General features: G+C 36.0%; 1 protein-coding gene across 8 annotated transcripts in view; it reads right to left on the bottom strand.

Moving 5' to 3' along the window:
• Positions 1-20,907, bottom strand: part of LOC131439605 (FHIP family protein AAEL005291) — a 43,206-nt gene that overhangs the window by 3,508 nt on the left and 18,791 nt on the right. For 6 of the 8 annotated variants that reach the window (XM_058610837.1, XM_058610836.1, XM_058610839.1 and 3 more), the window contains exons 3-10: positions 17,880-18,082; positions 17,547-17,816; positions 17,084-17,480; positions 12,263-12,463; positions 11,305-12,202; positions 8,397-8,575; positions 8,012-8,339; positions 7,380-7,418 (exon numbers count right to left, since the gene is read on the bottom strand). In XM_058610837.1, coding sequence (XP_058466820.1) covers positions 7,380-7,418; positions 8,012-8,339; positions 8,397-8,575; positions 11,305-12,202; positions 12,263-12,463; positions 17,084-17,480; positions 17,547-17,816; positions 17,880-18,082 — 2,515 coding nt within the window. The remainder of the gene's footprint in view (positions 1-7,379; positions 7,419-8,011; positions 8,340-8,396; positions 8,576-11,304; positions 12,203-12,262; positions 12,464-17,083; positions 17,481-17,546; positions 17,817-17,879; positions 18,083-20,907) is intronic. The other 2 variants (XM_058610843.1, XM_058610844.1) reach the window with 2 other exon arrangements.

Here is a 20,907-nt window from a genome sequence, read left to right as displayed (position 1 = left end):
AAAATTTTATCAAAACCATTCAAATTTTTTCTAATGTACACAATTTTTACGATTTCAATGCGTTGATGAGCAAATAAATCAAATGATAGCTGTAAAACGCACAAGATATCGATTCATTTTTTCCTAAAAGGATTCTAAATGCTAGGCATTTCTCGTGGAGTAATCATAATCAGAAAGTACGAGTGCTTCATGATGAATTCTCCGCTGTTTTAGCTAGTTTTATTTCCAATAGCTTAACTAATCTATGAGAAATCCTTCTACAATTGATCTGAATCTAGCATATCAATGTAACATTTGTAGTGAACTGACTTTGATTCAGAACATCTACCAATAATATTCAGGGTTTCAAACTAAGCAATGATTATTTTACCTTAGAACTAATCGGCTAGTATACAGATCTTATATCAAAAGCAATGTAAACCCTAAAATTTTAGATTTTATTAAAAAATTTCTTGATGTTACCTTGAGACTTTGCCATTCATTTTTCAAGTATGTTGAATACTTATTCTAAAACTTAATAAAAATCCTACAGAATCATCCAAATTATCTCTATTTTTTCAAAATTTTAATTGTGCTGTTATGGTAACAACTATGAAAGCTCTGATGTATCCTGATTGATTCAAAACTGCTGTTAAACCCCTAAAAATCGTTGGACTAGACATGGGGTGTTGGCCGAATGGAATGTTCAACATAGAACCTGAACTGGACAATACGTTGTTTCAACACTTTTGCTGAATATCTCGCTCAAACGCTCGCTCAAAATTGGGTATTGTCTCCTACTTTTTACTTGTTGAAACGAAATCATGATGCTAACTGTTACTCATATTTGAGCTTGTAATTTTTTTCCTGGTTTTTCACTGAAATTCTCGACTTTTTTCCGAATTTTCCCGGTGAAACCAAATTGGCAACTTTTTCCCGGTTTCCCTGGTCACTTGCCACCCTGGAAAAAAGCACTTCCGAGATTCTCATTCATGAAACAAGCATCCACAAAACTCAGAACCTCGAAGTTCACAAGTGATTTTTTGTCTCAGCGAAGCTTAATGATGAATTTTAACCCACAGAAATATCGCTAAAGAGATTATCGAAAGAAAGTAGAGTTTCCGATGATATTTCAATGATGAATTTCCTTTACGGTTCAATTCGACACCGAAGTGATTTGCGCAAGATTTTATTATTATATTTTCAGCAATAATAAAATCTCTACTGAATAAATTCACAACTTAATTGTAAGAAATAATGACTGCAATATTTGCGGTGGTCAATATGGACAACAATATTTTTTCCACATTTCAAACAGTGCGACGAAAAGCTGTTTTAATTCCAGCTAACTGATTACACTGCACTATTCAGATTAAACCCACTAAAACGCTATTTAGAATTAATTTGATTCATATATGTAATATGAGCACAGCATTGTAAGCAGGACTGTAACACTCAAACACTGCACCTGTGCCTGGCACGTTTGAATTGGCGAAGCGATAACCTGCGCTCCTGTTACTTCTGCGTACGATATTCATGTTAAATTGGGTAATATTTTTAACCAACATTTTCAAATTTTGAAGATTTTATACAATTTTGCCATCGCAGTATAAATGCGATTTATATTTTTGTTGTATCCGAAAACATGCAGTAATTTTTGGTAGGATCATAAGAACTTTCATTTGACCCAAAGATTAGGAATAACGGGTTTGAGTCCATTTTACAACGTTTTTTACGTTTTTTGTTTCGCCGGTTTAAGTGACGGTGTACAATATTGAACACACTTTACCCTATAACTCCTGAACCGGAAGTTGGATCCGAATGAAGTTCAGGAATTCCGTATGGGACCGTGAGGCCTTTTATTTGAATCTAAGTTTGTGGAAATCAGTTAAACCATCGCTGAGAAAAGTGAGTGAGATCCATTTTGATATATACGATAACTATTTCCGGTGCTTCCGGAACCGGATACCGGGAACCAGGATAGCCGAAGTCGGTTTTTTTAGTTGCCTACTGATAATGACTATCGATTTGTGTTTTGAGACCAGTTTAGAAATTTTTTTACGTTTTTTTGTTTCGCCGGTTTAAGTGACAGTGTACAATATTGAGCACACTTTACCCTATAACTCGGGAACCGGAAGTAGGATCCGGATGACATTCAGGAATTTACGTATGACACACACACACACACACACACATTGCTCAACTCGATGAACTGAGTCGAATGGTATATGACACTTGGCCCTCCGGGCCTCTTTTTACTAGTCGGTTTTTCAAGTGATTGCATAACCTAACCTATATATTTACAAAACCTATATATTCACAAAATTCTTACTTTTGAGCAATTCCAGAAATGTGTAGCAGATCATCAGACTTCACATGCTTCGATTTAGATGAAGCTTTGCACAAGTGTTCGAGTTGACAAACTTTATTTTTCTGGGATGGAGAGACCAGAATAGCTTTCAAAAGATAAAATATTCATTGTACAGAAATGGCGTCGAAAAAGAAATTGTAGGAAATTAATTGAACACACTTAACAAAATATACACTGAGAAAAAGTCGAAGTCTAAAAATCTCGAAAAGATTACTTACGAAGAGAAGGTAAGGACATTAATTGCTTTGAATTTTTCATCAGAAAGCTAGAAAAATACCTACTGTAACTTCTTCGTTTTTTAATTTACACATATCAAATTAACAACAAATGTGGATTCAAAGCTTAGGTTTGAAATAGAATATTTAAAAATAAATTATATGAACGTTTTTTTTTTTTTTTTGATTTATTGTTTAGTTTTTTTTTTATTCTTGATAAAGTATTCGACTCTTTTCCAGTGTACACCAAACCCTGAGTTTACGCGCCTTATGTATGTATATATGTATTCATATATGAACGAACATATGCATAGATGTGTATATCTTTCTACATACATAGATCTTAACCTATCTATGTGTGTATGAATATGTATACACATTTAGAAAATTTCGCGAAATTCGGTAGTTTTGTACCGAATTTTCAACAGTTGATCGTTCGGTAATTGAATTGATTACCGATCGTTCGGTTATTGCTGAATTGTCAAACAACTGCCGTAAACTATAAACCAAATAGATCTAACTAATGGTTAGGTAATATTTTTGTTGTCATCTAGGGGTTAACCTATTTTGTACATAGGGCACATAACCGTTTTCAATACTTTATGTTTCGTCTTCGACTCGTCAATACACAACGGTTTATGCTTAGTAACATAACAGTGTAAAATAAACTGTTATGTACTGACGAGTCGAAGACGAAACATAAAGTATAAATTTTTTGTGCTTGTTTAGTTTTGATTAAATTTCTGAATTTGAATGGATTTCCGGACTTCATAAAACAACATACATTTTAAACTAACGATTGGGTTTTTCGGATTTGGATATTTTTCTTAGAAACGAGTGAAGAAAATTCGAACCAGTCGTGACTACGGTGCAATATATATTCACGAAAAAATATAAAATATGTTTAGAAAAAATGTAACTTAACCGGAATTATGAGCGCCTTTGGGAGCATTGCATAACCCGTCAAGTTCACCAGAAATTACTCCTGAAATTTAATGTATTGGCAGCAAGAGGACATAGTTATGTGAAAGTAAACAAAAAGCTTTGAGTAGTTCTCATGTTTTAAAAACTTGTGCACTTGCACCTTATTCCATTCGACGAACCCTTCAAGATTTTTTTCGTTTGGTTAATAAAAAGACACTTACTGAAAATTTTAATTACTGTTTGACAGTTTGTTTTCACGACAATAAGTATTCACATAAGTTCGGTTGTTGGAAAATAATTTTACCATACGGACAGTATGGTTTTTACCGTACTCGGCAACTATTTAGATTTACCGTATGAATTGTATATCTATTTACATTTTTGAGCTGCAATGAAAATGACAAACGGCGCAATTCAAAAAGAATCTAAAAAACCGGATGCGTTTTTTTTTCAATTTTTAAACTCTTGCAAAAGTATTTTAATTTTTTTCAATGTCTAGATTTTTTGGAGTACTCAGATTTCCTACCACTTTTTTTCGACACATTTTTTCTACCAATAATAGTTCCCGAATTACAACGATTTGAAGAAATTATCATGCAAAATTAAATACCCTCTTTTTTAATACTAACCATGAGCCTAATGCCTCTCTCCATCCGTGCAAAACAAAAGGTTTTTCGTACTGAAAATGTGTGCAAAATTTCGTCTAAATCGGAGCAATTTGATCATGATTTTGACACTTTTTCGGTTTTTAATTTCTGGAATTGCTTAGGTAACAAGAATGAAAATAGTTTTATTTGGAATATTGCCAACAAACAAGTAAAAGTAGATTCCAATGGTTGGGAATCGAAAAACCATGATGGCGATACTCCGTAATGTACGCATGATGCCAGTAAGTAAATTAAAAAAAAAACAGTCTTTTAATTCGCCTCATGGTGTTATATTAACTTTCTCGTGTCACTCGAATGACGAAGAAATTATTGAGCTAATTGTCGATCCGAAAATTTCCCGATTAATTCGGGTCATTCTCAAAAGTGTACTTCAATGCTGACGTCGCTAATATGGTAACATTTCTGGAACTAAAAGTATCAACATTAAATGCATAGCACCCGTTTGAACTTGATCATCTAACGAGTCCAAATAAGTGAAAACCTGGTTGGGCCATCTTTGACAAAATTTAGCGAATTTTTTTCGGGTTGTTCGATTAAATGTCCTGGACCGGAAGTTCCACTATGATATGTTTACACTTGATCAGTTACATTTGTGTTGCTTCCAAACAAAGCCTTCAAACAAGCCTAAGATTGTCGAAACATTATGACTATAATTTCTACGGAACCGGAAGTGTCCACCATTTGCCTCTCGAAGTTGATCTAGTATGCAAGTTGATAATAGCTTGCAAACAAGCCTATGCTTTTCGCAACGGTACTCGAACCAGAAACTTTTTTTTTTGTTTTAGATTATAGAGATTTTAACCTTGAGGTCATTCACCTCTTCGGGCCAGAAAAGTTTCCTGACCCTATGTGCGGGGTTGGGAATCGAACCCAGGTGGGCTGCGTGAAAGGCATCGACTTATCCATCACGCTATACCCGTCCCCACCAGAAACTTTCTCCATTCTGTAGAATGGCTCTGTTATACAACCGGCAGGAAACAATTAGAACTTAACCGATCATAGATACTGTACACTTGATTTATCGCATTTCCATTGGGAGCTAAGTTGCAGGGCAGTTCTACGGATTTGAGAAGGTTGAAGGTTTGAGTTTTGTTTCGGCGACAAATTGTGGGTTATGTGTTCATTTCAATTCAAATACAAATAAATGCAAAATAAATAATTCACCGAGAGCTACCGATTTGAAAGAATGCCATGCAAATTTCAAATAGCGTTTCATCAATTGGGTAGATGTTCTCTGTTTTTAATAGGACACAAAATACAAAAAGTTATTTCGATCTACACAGACACTTTATTTGATTACTTTTTATTTGATTTTAAATTGTGAATGCTTTCTTTCATTCGCTCTTTTCATTTTGATCGGAACACAAAGAGTAAAACCGCCCAACAGCGAGAGTTTCGTCCAATAAGCTAAATTCAACCTGAAATTGATGCGATACAACACAACAGTTGAGTGAGTACTTGTGAGTAGATTTTAATCTTTCAGTCTAGCGTTGCTAGTGCCTTAATTTAGATTATTGAACGGAACCCCGAACCTAGATGTGGTATGTACACCTTCTGTGTTTTATCTAGATATTTGTGTAACGCATTTTAGAACTGTAAATAAGACTAGAAGAAAAATAAAGGCAGTTTCAAACTGCAATTGTTTTTCATGAACTGAACCTAAGACATATCTTTTATTATTCGCTCCAGCACAATGTTTTGTTTTAAATTTTTTATGAATGTTGAAACTGGCGACGAGAAAAAGTGATTTGTGAACAAAGTCGATAGAAGTATGAAATTGATTTCATCTACAATTAGTGACATAGTTTGATCGCTACTCGCGATGGTGCCATCTTGTTATTTCTTATATTTCTCCCAGAGATGCCAGGTAAACATTTCAAATATCTTCAAACAGGGTTGCAAAACTTTGCAAATCAGAAAAAAATGTCTGCAGGCTTCAATTTCTCTATAGAATATGATACACAAAACTGACTAGGCGAGCGAAGAAAACGTCGCGACAACTTCAAGTCTGAAAACTGTAATGAAAGTCTGTGAAAAACTCGATTTTCAAAAATCTGCAACAAACAATGTCTGCTGCATTTCATATAAAATCTGCAGATTAGCAGACAAATCTGCAGACCTGGCATCTCTGATTTCTCCGGAGTGTGCAAGTGAGCCGTAAACGGTAAACCGCTAAATGTCGAACAGTAATCATTTAGCAAGTTTTTTATAAAGCTTTGATACTTTGACATTGAAGAAGTGTTGTTTAGAACAAAAGCTCTCTTATATTTTGTATTTGTATTGAAAATTTTGTTTCATATTTAATTTTTTGCCTTTCTCATATAGAAGGTTTATGCAATCACTGTGAAAACCGACCGTCGAGTACGCAAAATATCTCTGTCTCTCTCTCTCTCTCTCTCTCTCTCTCTCTCTCTCTCTCTCTCTCTCTCTCTCTCTCTCTCTCTCTCTCTCTCTCTCTCTCTCTCTCTCTGTGTGTGTGTGTGTGTGTGTGTGTGTGTGTGTGTGTGTGTGTGTGTGTGTGTGTGTGTGTGTGTGTGTGTGTGTGTGTGTGTGTGTGTGTGTGTGTGTGTGTGTGTGTGTGTGTGTGTGTGTGTGTGTGTGTGTGTGTGTGTGTGTGTATGTGTGTGTATGTAACGTTTCTTTGCACAAACTTTTCTCGGAGATGGCTGAACCGATTTTCACAAACTTAGATTCGAATGAAAGCCTTTGTGTACCATATAAAATTCCTGAATATTGTTTGGATCCGACTCGTGGTTCCGGAATTATGGGGTCAAATGTGCAAAAAATGATAAAAATAAGTGCACCAACTTTTTTCGGAGATGGCTGAACCGATTTTTACGAACTTAGATTCAAATGAAAGCTCCTCACGTCCCATAAAGAATTCCTGAATTTATATTTGGCTATGAATCATACAAAATTATTCTTATTATGTATAATGTATAATGGAACTAATAACTGAAATGACAGATAAAATAAAAATAAAACAACAGTAACCATTATAAAGCACTCACACACCCAACACCTTTTCATGCTCCGAAAACTAAATCCCACTATAACAACATTATCTACAATAGGTAGTACGTAAAAGGAAATTTTATGTCGGCTATTTTCCCGAAATACATATGTTATTACGACTACGGCAAATAGTTAAGTGCTAATAAGAACACGTAAACCCTTACAAAACTAAATAAAAATCAATAAAAACAGATGCATGATATTTACCAGTAAAAAATTGAAATACTTGTGCTATACCGGATGAAGCTGAGGTACGAGTAAAAAAAAACGAAATGGTGAATTGAAATATGATCTATTGTTTTTTTACTTTCATGAAGTGAACGAACTTTATACGCTTCTCATAGTTATCTCCAAAAATGTTAACTCGCTTTTAATGACAATGGAAAATGGAATAGTAATGTTCAAAAGTAGTTACTAACACAAATGCAACGTGTTGAAAAATTATCATTATTAGAATCGGTGTCAGTGACTAAGACAATGAACGGGTGGCTAATTGAACGGCATATTAACCGCACCTTGCGAAACCGATTTACACATTTTGATGTTACGTATTGACAAACAGAAGCCAATAATTCAGCAACAGGAATACAAAACAAAAAAACAAATGATGAACAAACGCTACATACTGAAAATTACGAACAAAAATGCTCACTTTATCTCATTAATCAAAGCATAAGGCGAGGCTGTTTCGATAATCGGTGTTAATTCCTAACTGAAAAGCAAAGCTCGAAAACAAAACTGAGAGTCAACCAAAAGCGAGAGAAACAAAGTGAATGAACAAAGTAAACATTATCGATGATTCCCGCTATGAAACATAATAAGTGTAAATTCAAACTTACCGGAAGAACCCGGCCTGCGGAAGAAACCGGAAAACGAGTTGCTTATACTTTTTCGCTTTAAGTCGTTTCGTTTGAACGGATCATAGGACGAGCTCGGAGTCAACTGCATTGGCGTCGTTTGTGACATACTAGACGTCATCGGAACGCTTGCCACCGTGACGCTTAGTGGTAGCTTGCTGCCGGTATTCGATTCGATAGCATTCTTGCGCATGTTAATGAGCTGAAACTCGCGATCCACCAGAAAGGATCGCGCAACGTCCACAATTTCCAGCGACTCGTCGCAGTCCGACAGTTCGGCGTCGATTTGTTGTTTGAGAATTTTCAGTACCTATAATTTCGTTATTATGTAGTATAAAAGGATTTAATGTGCAAACTGAATGGTTACCTGATGGAAGGAAGGTGTATCGGATGTGGTAGGAATATCCGGTCGCAGCAGAATCGAATGAAGTAGCGGCAAAGGAAACCATGCCAAATGACTGATCAATCCAGTTAGGTGCAGGTTCACGTAGAGACAGTTACTGGTGAATGTTTGCAGCTTACCCCATATTGCCGTCAAGAAGGGACCTGCAGAAATAGAAATTGTCATAGTATGGTTCTATTACTTTGATTTCTTTATGAGATATAAGTATGACTGTATAAACGTGAAGTTACAAACAAGCACCAACTAGTTTATTTCAAGTAGTAAGATTGGCTTGGCGGTCAGTAAAGAACCAATAAGAACAGGTTAAGGCGTTAGTCTCCAATCCATTTCTAACCATCAACACGTCATGGGAAATATTGCGAAGGTTATAAAATGTATTCCTCCTGAGCTGAATGATAAACAGCATTAAAGGCGTAAAATCGGGAGCGAAATTTTGCCTTTTCGGCATGGGATTTCTGCACCGGATTGCTACTCAAACCAGAAGAAACTTTTAATACTAATAGCTACCGACAGCAAACGATGAAATTGTCATTTACAGCACGTAAAAGCGATCTCACACACAGAGAAAACTACAAAAAACATTATTCTTAAACTCAGAAAGGAACTTTCATCCCAACGTCATACTCTCCAGACTTGACTCCTTTCGAATATCATTTGTTTACATCGATGTTTCACGCATTTGCTGAGTAGAGCTTCGCTATTTATGACGAAGTTATAATTTAAAATCGTGGTTTTTGTTTATTTATTTTCCGTCTATTATCAGACACAATTTGGTCTTAATAATTCCTAATAATATTCAGAAAATTTCTACGTGTTCTGCTTTGTGATACATTAAAATCTTTGAAATTCTCAAAACTTCGGTTGAATACCGACACTGTGTACTATGGGATTTTCACTGAAAACCGCAAATGACTGAAAGGGCTAATGAAAGAAAGAACACAATTTGGAAACTACTGTTCCGCTTATGTCATTGATTGGACATGGATTTCGTTCTCATAGTTTGCAAGCGAAGCTGGGAGTGACATAATTTTCTCGTCATTTTCGTCTATTTCGTTAATGAAAAAAACTTTTTTTTAGCTCTGATTTATAGTAAAAGATAATGTGGAAGAACTTTTCTACGGCTTAGCTTTTTTATGATTAAACACTTTAATGATTACAATTTTTACATTCAAATTCAACAGTATTCTTTGATGATATGATCTTACAAGCCAGTTGTCGTCTGTTCGGAAGAATTCTTAGTGTCAGTAGAATCGTAGCATCAGTCATGCAATGGTTCTGTACGCTATGAATTGACTACGAAGTCTGTTGAAACAGAAGGTCAAATTACACAAAGGAATGTTATACCGAGGCTTTACTTTTTTGTTTTAAGTAATCATATTGTGAAACGTATTCGTAAGCCCTATATTCCATATAAACATCTACAGGCCACGCCCAATGATCGATTTTCTTTTCTATCGTATGCCTGATAAAGATATTCGAGAGTGGCAATGAGACACAAAATCTATGATCATTTTGAATGAGGTTTTATGTTCATACAAACTGCTATTACTAGATTTGAGGAATCAAAAGGATTTTATCTACTTTAGAACAAATGCTAAAAATATTCATCTATAAAATTTGCTAATTATTAGGACCCTGCAAATCGAGAACCTACTAACCTACAGTAACTTGCCGATTACACATATACATAGACTGGAAAACTGTTTGTAAGAATTTCATCAGTCCACTCAAACAAAATAATGCGCATCTACCACATATTGTTGGCCTTCCGGTGATTGGATAGCTAATTAAACGTCTTTTATTCAATAACGGCAAAAAACATATCTCAACATCGACTTTAAATTTTTTTAAATGATTACATGTCGGCTAGGGTGGGGCATGGTTGTGTGGGAAAAATATGAAAAGGATTATTTTCACGCTGCACCGAACTTTTCGTGTTCATTTTGGGTCCCACAAAAACTATGCAAAATTTTAGCCCGATCGGTGAAACTATACTTTCGCACTCGAAGTTTAAAGTTTGTATGGGACTTAGTATAGGGAAATTTACTTTTTACAAAAATAGAATCGGCTGAAGATCAACCTATGAACTCTAAAAATCAGCGCAAAGATTATTTGTGTAGCAAATTTAACGAGGAAGAAGACCTTTGAAGACCGCAAAACAATACGACATTCGTAGAAAAAGTTATTAAAGGACAACCGGCACAAGGTCCGAACAATGGTCCATTCCTTAATATACTGCTGCTAGTGGATCGTAATTTTATTTGACTTTCTCTTATTATACTAGAATGGTTTATCTGATGTCTTAACGATAGTTACTCAGCTTAATGTGAAGATTGCCGTTACTATAATAATTTACATGACCTTTTTATACCTTTACAGTAAGTTTTGGGACATGATTTATCACTTAAAAAGAATCTTCATACTAAGTTTAGTAACTATCATGAAGATATCAAATAACTCAGATCAACGGTAATAGCATAATGAAAGCAGTAAAAACAAAAAAAAGTTCACATTGGTGTTAAAATTTATTGGATTCTTCTACCTCATGGATGTTGACAGATGGTTTATTTCCCCTAATTACGACGTGCGCTTTGCCATATAAATCTTTAAGTTAGAAAGGGATGATACTGGAATACGAAGATGATGAAAAATTGTCAGAAAAGTTCGAAAGACAACTACATTTAAAGAAATGCAATATAATGATTATCAAGAAACTCATGATATCAATAATATTGTAAACGTTTAAATATGAAGGTCCCGATAGCTCGAATTCTGAGTTATACAATAGAATGATTATTAAGAAATTCATGATATAAATAATATTGTAAACGTTTAAATATGAAGGTCCCGATAGCCCGAACTTCATACTCACCTAAACTGATCGTCCCCTGGGCAAATAGGTCCTCGGATAAATCAAGATCCACAATGGTTTCTTCCCTCACGCTGGAAATCTTCCACGAGTCATTCCGTCGGCCGTCATCGCTTCCGGTACATAGATTTGTGATATTCAAACTCTCGTAACCGCTGCTATCGCCCAAAGATTGCAAACTGTCCAACTGTTTCGTCGTTACCGTTAAATGGGAGGTCACCGGTTGAAGTCCACTCGATCCGAATATCGTTGTTGGTGATTGACAGTGACTTGAACGATCCGAGTAGTCCGAGTGCACGCCACTGTCCAGTCCGGTTACGAACTCTGCCAGAAAGTTTTTGATCATTTGTACTTTATACGTTCGTACGTCATCCGTCGTTCCATTGATGCTGGTTGGTGTAAGACTATTGCTGTTACTATTACCGTTTTGACTATTAGTGTTACCGCTCAATGAATTTTTGCTCAATTTTTGGTAACGATACATATTATTCCACTGATCACAGGCATGTTTGCATTGTCCAATTCGATTGCGAGCTTCCAGTAAGTAAGCCTGATAGCTGGCAAGTAATGTTTCGCCCGTATTTAGGCCATAGTGGTTCCAATTGGCACCAATGGTTTTGCTAATATTCCTTCCATTGCTATAGCTACCAAGTCCGACGGGTTGCATTGTATTATTATTATTTATGCTCAATACGTTGTTCACCTTTTTCATAATTTCAGGAGTGATGTTCAGAAAGTGCTCAACGGACAGACCATACGGATCCAAACGATTTACCTTGTAACGATGTGATATTGGTACATGTTGACAGCTGAGTAGATACTTCAGAACAAGTTCTAGCATAATATCCTCGCAGTTGAGACTAAGTAAGGTGTCAAACAGAGACAATGCCACCATACAAAGCTGAAACCAGAAAAAAAACGATCAAATCATAATTTCTGATTGTTTTCCCTTTTTTCTTACCCTTGAATCTGTACTATTTAATCGATCCACCAGTACATCCAATATACGCTGACCGTCGAACTTTTCTGTATCCAGCAGAAATTTGACGATAATTTGAATCAAACCGGGTTCGCTGACAGAGCGAATAATTAAATCCAAATAGGCCATCGCTGAAACCTGCGACTCGACGTTTGTCTGTAATTGACCTCTACCTTTAAATATCTATGCACCGGTCATTAGGAAGTTTTGTTTGTTCAAAGAAGTATTGGTTGTTCGAGGAGTGGGGGCATTTTTTAGGAAACGATATAAAATATCAGAGAATAGCGAAAAGGTGGAGGAGGAAGAAAAATTATAACAAAGTTAATATTAGTATTTGTAGGTTTAGGTGATTCAGAAATAGGACCAGCTCCACATGCGTACAATACGACGACGAGTAGTATAGGAATGAAACAGGAGAGTGCATGGTGTTACTAATCCATAACCGGAACTAGCGATAACGAAAGTTGGATTGAAAATTGTGGAAGAGTTAGTCACGATTTAGAACACGGGTCATGTATTAGCGATGATAATATTAATAAACATGTTACTTCTTTCAATTTTATTAGTAAAATCTACAATATTTTGAAATAGGATTGATTTAATATATAGGAGAGTTGAATTTAATTGAGGGGTCAGACATTTCTTTCGAATAATCTGGGAAATGTGAAAATGATTTTATTTCGATGAATCAAAATGCATCGTAACCCTACTATTACGATACCCCCAATCATCTCACCTCCATTAGTCATCTCATACAAAAACCATTAGTTAGAGTGAGATCTCTTGTCTCTTTTCGATAGATTTGCTTCAAGGGTAAGATGACACTAGGAGCATTCGCTTCGAGTTTTCGCGTCGCTATTACAGCAGTATTGAACAAATTTCCAAACTACTATTTTCTTCTGTATTACTTCTTAGAACCGAAGAATATATATATTTTATCCGATTTTATCACAATTCATTGATTGAAAATCGAATAATTGTTAAATAACACGGTGACTCTAGTAATGAGATGACTATTCGTACATTAGCCCTACATGCTTTGATATGTTTGTGGAAAACATTTTTTTCGCAATATGTGGAAAACTGAAGATGACCTAAAACAAACGGGCAAAACCTTTCATTTCAAAGAACCGTTGAAAACTTAATAGTTGCACCCAAATAATTAGTTCAATTGAACCGCCCTTCCGTGTTTCTGAAACTTTGTATGTTTCTTCGAAAATAATATGAGAGATACAAATTATGTTTTGTAGTAAACAGATTCAATAATAGTGAGTGCATGTGTTCTACTAATAATCATTATCTTTTGTATACATTTTCAAAGTTCGCGAACTTCTACCAGATTACTCAAACCATCAAACGCAACTTATTTGTATACATACTCAAAGAATTCCTTTACATTCATTTTTATTGAGAAGAATAGAGAAGTACAATTCTTCAACAAAGAACTCCAGTTCACTCACTCTTCGAGGAGAACTAATTTTTTTGGACCCCTCACGGACTGACCATCTCTACTGTATTCCAATATTATTTTAGCCTAGTATAGTCTAGAAAAAAGTATTAGGTTAAAAATGAATGAACTAAGGAAAAACTACGATATTCTTTCAAATTTGGATTTTAGCGAGAAAGGACAAAATCCTTCTAGAATTCTTAAAATGTACGCTTGTCACTGTTTGAATCCACCTAGTGGTGGTTGATACCTTTCTCATAACACCGAAGTATTCTATTCAAAATGTTTCTCTTCGATTTTTGAAACAAAACCAAGGGATTGTTTATGCAATAACTAGTATATTAACAGAATGAAACAGTGCTTTGCTCGCGTAGGTCAATCTTAAGAAAACGAAGTGGGTGCACTATTATATGTACTTCCAGCACAGGAACCTGAGAACCGGTATAATTAAAGTCGGTTCGTACGGCCACCAGTTAACAGGACGTACAAACTCTACAAGTTTTTATGCAAATTTTGAAGTTTTTATACGATTTTGCCATCGTAAGTTTGTGGAAATCGGTCAATCCATCGCTAAGAAAAGTGAGTGAGTTCCATTGTAGAATTTATACCACTACTTCCGGTGCTTCCAGAACCGGAGACCGGAAACCAGGATAGCCAGAACCGGTTTGTTTAATTGCCTACTGATAATGGCTACCGATTATTGTAGTTGTTGTTAAGTTTAGAAATTTTTTTTACGGTTTTTGTTTCGCCGCTTTAAGTGACGGTGTATAATATTTAACACATTTTACCCTATAACTCCGGAACCGGAAGTCGGATCCAAATAAAATTCCGGAATTCCGTATGGGACCATGAGACCTTTCACTTGAATAAAGGTTTGTGGAAATCGTTCCAACCATGACTGAGAGAAGTGATCGAGATCCATTTTGGAACCGGAAACCGGGAACCAGGATAACCGGAATCGGTTTGTTTAGTTGCCTGATAATGGCTATCAATTTGTGTAGCTTTGAATTCAGTTTAGAATTTTCTAGGCGTATTTTGTTTCGCCGGTTTAAGTGACGGTGTACAATATTTAACAAACTTTACTGTATAACTCCGAAACCGGAGGGCCGAGTTTTATATACCATTCGACTCATTTCGTTGAGAACACAAAATGTATGTGTGTATGTATGCATGTCTGTGTCTAGGTGGCAAATAATGTCGCACATTTTTCTCAGAGATGGCTGAACCGATTTTCACAAACTCAGATTCAAATAAAATGTCTTCTGATCCCATAGAATGCTATTGAATTTTCTTCCGATCCGACTTCCGATTGCGGAATTACAGGGTGATATGAACCAAAAATAGTGGAAAAAATGATCACTCATTTTTCTCAGATATGGGTGAACTGATTTTCACAAACTTTGATTCAAACTAAACATCTTATGGTCTCAAAGCTAGCTATTGAATTTCATCTTTATCCGACTTCCGGTTCCGGAATTACAAGGTAATATGTGCAAATCTATGAGAATGTGCAGTCTGTTTTCTCGGAAAATTCTTAGCCGATTTTCACAAACTAAAATGCAAATAAAAGGTCTTGAAATTCTTTAAAAGTCCTTGATCCAGTACCGACTTCTTGTTCCGGTATTACAGCGCGATAAGTGAAAAATTTTCAATTTCATGAATATTTTGGCACAGGCGATGGCGAAACGATGTGCAAATATTTCCGCTTCCGAAAGTACCGATAATAGTGAAGAAAAGTTCCAAAACGGAACTCACTTAGATTTCTCAGCAACGATTAAAGCGATTCTCACAAAACTTTTTGTTTTAAAAGATTCTATGCAACTTCATTCTGATCCGACATCTGGTTCCGAAATGACGATGAGTGTCAAAGCTTTCAAACCATCATACAAAATGACAATGCAAAATCGGTACGCAACGGTATGTGTTGAAAGAAGAGAACACCGCCGCCTAGCACACAGCGTGCTTTGTTCAATTTCGTATAGCGTGCAGAGTTGCCATATATATGAAAATGATAAGAAATTAAAGCGCAACAAAGGAAAAAGTCATTTAATCGAATTTGAAACTGACAGCTATTTTATATTTAGATAAGTACTCGAAAATTGTTTTGTGTTTCATAAAATCAGCAAGTTTTTGTAAAAAGAGTTTTTCTTCACTACTCGATGCTTTCGGAACAGGCAAAGAGGTGAGCAGTAGTGCTGAATTAAGCTTATATACCTACAAACTAACAAGTTTTGCAAACTAGGAGAATTTAGCAGACAGTTTTATGGGATTTATACCTGTTTTTGAACACAGTTTTTGAAAAAATCGTCATAAAATTGGTAATTTTCCACTTATCACGTTTTAGTTCCGGAGCCGCAAGTTGGATCTGGATAAAATGCTCTAGAACTTTAGGGAACTATAAGACCTTTCATTTGAATCTTATTTTGTGAAAATCGGTTAAGCAGTTTCCAAGAAAATTGATTTTTCCTATACTTTTCACATACTACCTTGTAGCTCCGGAACCGGAAGTCGGATCCAAATGAAATTCTATAGTAGGCTATGGGACCATAAGACCTTTCATTTGAGTCTAAGTTTGTGAAAATCGGATCAGCCATCTTTGAAAAAAGTGAGTGCATTTTTTTTGAATTTTTTTGTGCATATCACCCTGTACCTCCGAAACCGGAAGCCGGATCGGTATGAAATTAAATAGCAGGCTATGGGACCATGAGACTTTTGATTCGAGTCAAAGCTTGTTAAAATCGGTTCAGCCATCTCCGAGAAAAGTGAATGCATATTCGTGTTACATACCTACCACAGACATTTGCTCAGTTCGTCCAGCTGAGTCGAATGATATATGAAATTCGGCCCACCGAGCCTCGGTTAGAAGTCGGTTTTCACAGTCATTGCATAGTCTTTCTATATGAAAAAGGAAAAAAATGAATGCAATAAACGAAGTATTCGTTCTAATTTCGCTTCTTAAAAAACGCGAAAGTTGTGAAAACTTTTGTGAAAACTCTACTAATGAAAAACTTTGTTTAACCCGCCCCATCTGATTTCCATGCGGCTCTTTCCAAAAATAAACTATGAATAGCGAAAAGTCACGGTATTGATACAATTGTAACAAACCCATCCAGTTAATCTTCGTATTCCAAAGTTTATAAAAATGAGTGAATCCCTACAAGCACTAGATAACAATGAAATTTAAATCCCATATTCAAACCAATATAACGTGTTATTCAACTAATACAAAACATATAGGACGAAAATTTATGGTATTGTAAATGGATCGTTGTTAAGAAAACTATAAAACAAAAAGAAGGCACCCATACGAACAACGAAAAAGCATTTCGACATTGACAGTCACAAGTGATCATCACCTGTAGAACAGCGGGTCCGAGGACCGGTACCAGGAAACCCTGGTACAGAAAATCCAACAGCTGCTGCCGAATCATGCTGTGTGCGACCTGGACTACTGCGTTGCAAAACTCTAGCGAGTTCATAAACAATGTCAAGCCTGGCATCTCCGTCACATCGTCCGTTGTTATCCGATACCAGTCGATGGTTTTGATATCAATCTGATTTGGCAAACGTGAATACAGTCCTCCCAGCCCGGTTACAAGTACCGGACAAATCGACGAGTAGGTGGCAATATAAGTTCCCACATTGGAATTTTTCTGGGATAATGCCATGCAGAGCAGCAACGCGTCCCGGGCTTGATGTCCCAGTGATCCGTCCCGATGTACGTACGGTATGAGCAGCGAAAAGATAATAAAGCTGTCAATGGAGAAAAAACACTAAATTTTTAGTTGCTCCTCCAGGAACCAAATCACACCAACTCACTTCGTATGTCCTCCAGTACCGTTTTGCTGCTCATTAGAAAAGAAAAATAAATCAAGGAGGTGGACATTTTGCATGAGCACTACGCAGAGCTGATTGAGTAAAATTACTAATCGCTTTGCTACATCGGGAGGATAGATTTCGTTTTGGCTAGATGCTAATATTTTAAGTAATGGTCTTAGAAACGGCTCGTGGACTAGGAGTTGATGACGACTGTGACTGACGAGCTGCTCGTAAAGCTTTAGTTGTTCAAGGCGAACCGCATTGGCGTATCTGGAGAATAAATTAATGTTTTGTTATTAAATGGTATCGCTTCCAACACAATACTACACAAACCTTCCTGTTTTGATACCCCATTCGTAAAGCTTGTCTAGCAGATTCTCACTCAGTAGGTGTTCTAGGCAAGGTGCGGATGGAATTGGTGCCCCCGGTAGGCTCACCTTATTACAGTGATGTAGTTCCACTAGCAATAAAGTGACCATATGCTCTAAGTGGGTCACAACACCGAGAACGTCGTCGTGTGGATGGCCACGATTGATCTGAAAACAAATAGAGAGAGGGATATTATGGATTAGTTTTATGACGGTTAACGGATCGATTTAACACTAAATATAAACAAGTGAAATTCCGCATGGTATACACCCCTATGCTCGATACCGGCAGCGTAGAAGCTATCATAGCGAATCGCGCACAACGCATATCGTTTATGGACCTGAACGGATCGACGTACAGTAGTTAAATCATTCGACAGCACTTGGCCAGTAGGTAAAATAATAACACATTTCATGTGCATTTCGTACTTTTCACTCAACATCATTTGTATACGGTTGATAGGCACTCAGTTTGAGTAACTTCCGAGAAATCTCCTTTGGCCAGCAGTCGAAACAGTTCTCCTCAGCACAGTAATACACTTCGAACGCTTTCCCCACAATGACTATCGATCGAAGATAGATAGTAGATGTGTTAATTGAACTGAATAATCATGTGTAATGGCTTTAACAATATTAGTAATTGAAATGATTAGATTTTTAGGATTCGCAAATGATACAATACAGGGAACAAACTAAGAAATGGTGTTTTTGGAAACAGGGATCTTTCATGAATGACGTTTGGTGTAAATGATAAGAAGTGACTCAACGAAAATCATCGTGAAGTTTGTGAAATTATTCAGTTCATGATATCTGTTAGGAAGTTGAGCTAAGAATTTTATGTAATATAGTCTAAGGAACTGAAAATATATATCTAATAACAGTTAATAATTTCATACAACACTTATCAGAAGTCAATTATAACTTTCGAGAAAAAAATTAGAGGAATTAGAATAAAATACAGTGATAGGCAAAACTTTAAAAGTGAAATTCAATGGCTCCCGCTGAGTTCAACTCTGATTCTCAACAGTTTTGATTTTATCGAATTGAAATTAATGCTATAAATAAAACATATTCTGAATAGTGCGCTTTCCATTAAATATAATCTAAATTTCTGAATATTTATTCAGATATCAATATTAGATTTGTTTAAAACTAATTCATCATCATACACACTTTAAACCGTTTAAGATACGCACCAACAAAGTGAAAATAATGCCCATCACTTTTCTCGGAAATGGCTGAACTGAACATTCCAATTTTCATTCGGATTAAACCCCTGGTTCCGGAGGTAGGGTGCTTAGTGTAAAAATGACTGATCAAGATTTTTTTTCATAAGAAACCTCTTTATATTGGCTAGTGAAATTCTCTAGTTTGCAGACCATGAGAGTCTGTAACCAAATAAACCATTGATAGTCAAATAAATGATTTGCTGAATTTTGTCTAAGTCCAACTACCGGTACATTTTTTCCAAAATTCAAATCGGTATAGAAAATCTTAAAAATATTGTAGGTCTTATTTGTGTATGGTTGAATGAACCGAATGTCACTATCAGAGATGTCCATCTTCTCCGTGTGACGAAGAGCAAGCGAAATTTCTCCCCTCGCACTGACAACTTCAACGAGAGATCTTCTCTTTTACATATATACACCACTGTTGTATAAAGAGTGAACGCATCATAAGTGCACGTGTTTATTTTCTTTTATCTCTAGCACTGAATCGCACCAAAGTGCTAGAGCAGAGCTCTCAAATTCTCTGAGTTGGACGCAGGTATTTTCACAGAGGTTTACAGGATGGTGAGCACTCGGGTGTATGGTTTGCAAGATTTTCATAGTGTAGCTCACAGAAGTGTTCGCTCACCATCACGCGCCAGTGATCACTTGGGTGTATTTAGGCGAGAGCACGTGAGAGCGATTTATGCGTAGAGAATTTGGTTCTCTCGCACCAGCTCTTTCAACAACAACAAATCCAACAGAAGCATCCAAATTTTCCTTATATTATTGTGCTGTTATTCATAACAACTAAAAAAACTCTGATGCTTCGTGATTGATTTAAAACTGCCTGCAAGCCCTCAAAAATCGTTGGACGAGACATGGGTTGGCTCAATTTCCGATGGAATGTTCAATATAGAACCTGTATGGGACAATAAGTTGTTATAACACTTTTACTGAACATCTCGTTCAAACGCAAAATTGGGTATTGTCTCATACTTTTTACTTGTTGGAAAAAAAATCATTATTCTAACAACTGTTACTCATATGTTAGCTAGTAATATTTTTCACTAAGATTCCCGACTTTTTCCGGTGAAACCAACTTTCCGACTTTTCTCGAAATTCTCCGTCAAAGTGCGACCCTGATGTATGCATGTGTGAAGCCACCATCAGTTCAAAGCATTACCAGTGCTGTACCAGCTTAAACCCGCCTGATAGTTTGTTTGTTAGAAGGGTGCGTCTTACTGATTTCAGACTTTCAGGGAGAAACACGAAGCTTCCCCTACGTGACTCAGGTTGGTAATCCACTCCATCATCCAGTCATTCATTTGTAAGCTATCCTGATGCACGCCCGGCCCCTCCCCGTTGTTGATATGAATGAGTATAATACAAAATAAAATAATACAATGTAATAAATATAACACAACATAATATAATATAATATAATATAATATAATATAATATAATATAATATAATATAATATAATATAATATATAATAATATAATAAAATATAATCAGGTTTTGGAATATGAATTCACCGGAGAATGAATATATAGTTTCAATTGCATTGTGAGCGAACATTTCCACCGCTCACAAAGAGGATGCATTGCCAGCCAAAAAGAACCACATAAACAAAAAGCTTGTGGAAGCAATTATATTCCACATATACAGAGATGGTACAGTGTGCTGGTGTTAGAGTCTTCATGAAGCACAGAAGCCGTGAATATAATTTTCTTTCTCGTGGTCTGAACGTTGTTCTTCTTATAAATTAATTCTTAACAAA

This window comes from Malaya genurostris, chromosome 3 (assembly GCF_030247185.1).
Source record: "Malaya genurostris strain Urasoe2022 chromosome 3, Malgen_1.1, whole genome shotgun sequence".
Classification (NCBI taxonomy): Eukaryota; Metazoa; Arthropoda; class Insecta; order Diptera; family Culicidae; genus Malaya; species Malaya genurostris.
Note: the sequence above shows the minus strand (reverse complement) of the source record. Positions and strands in the feature narration are given on the sequence as shown.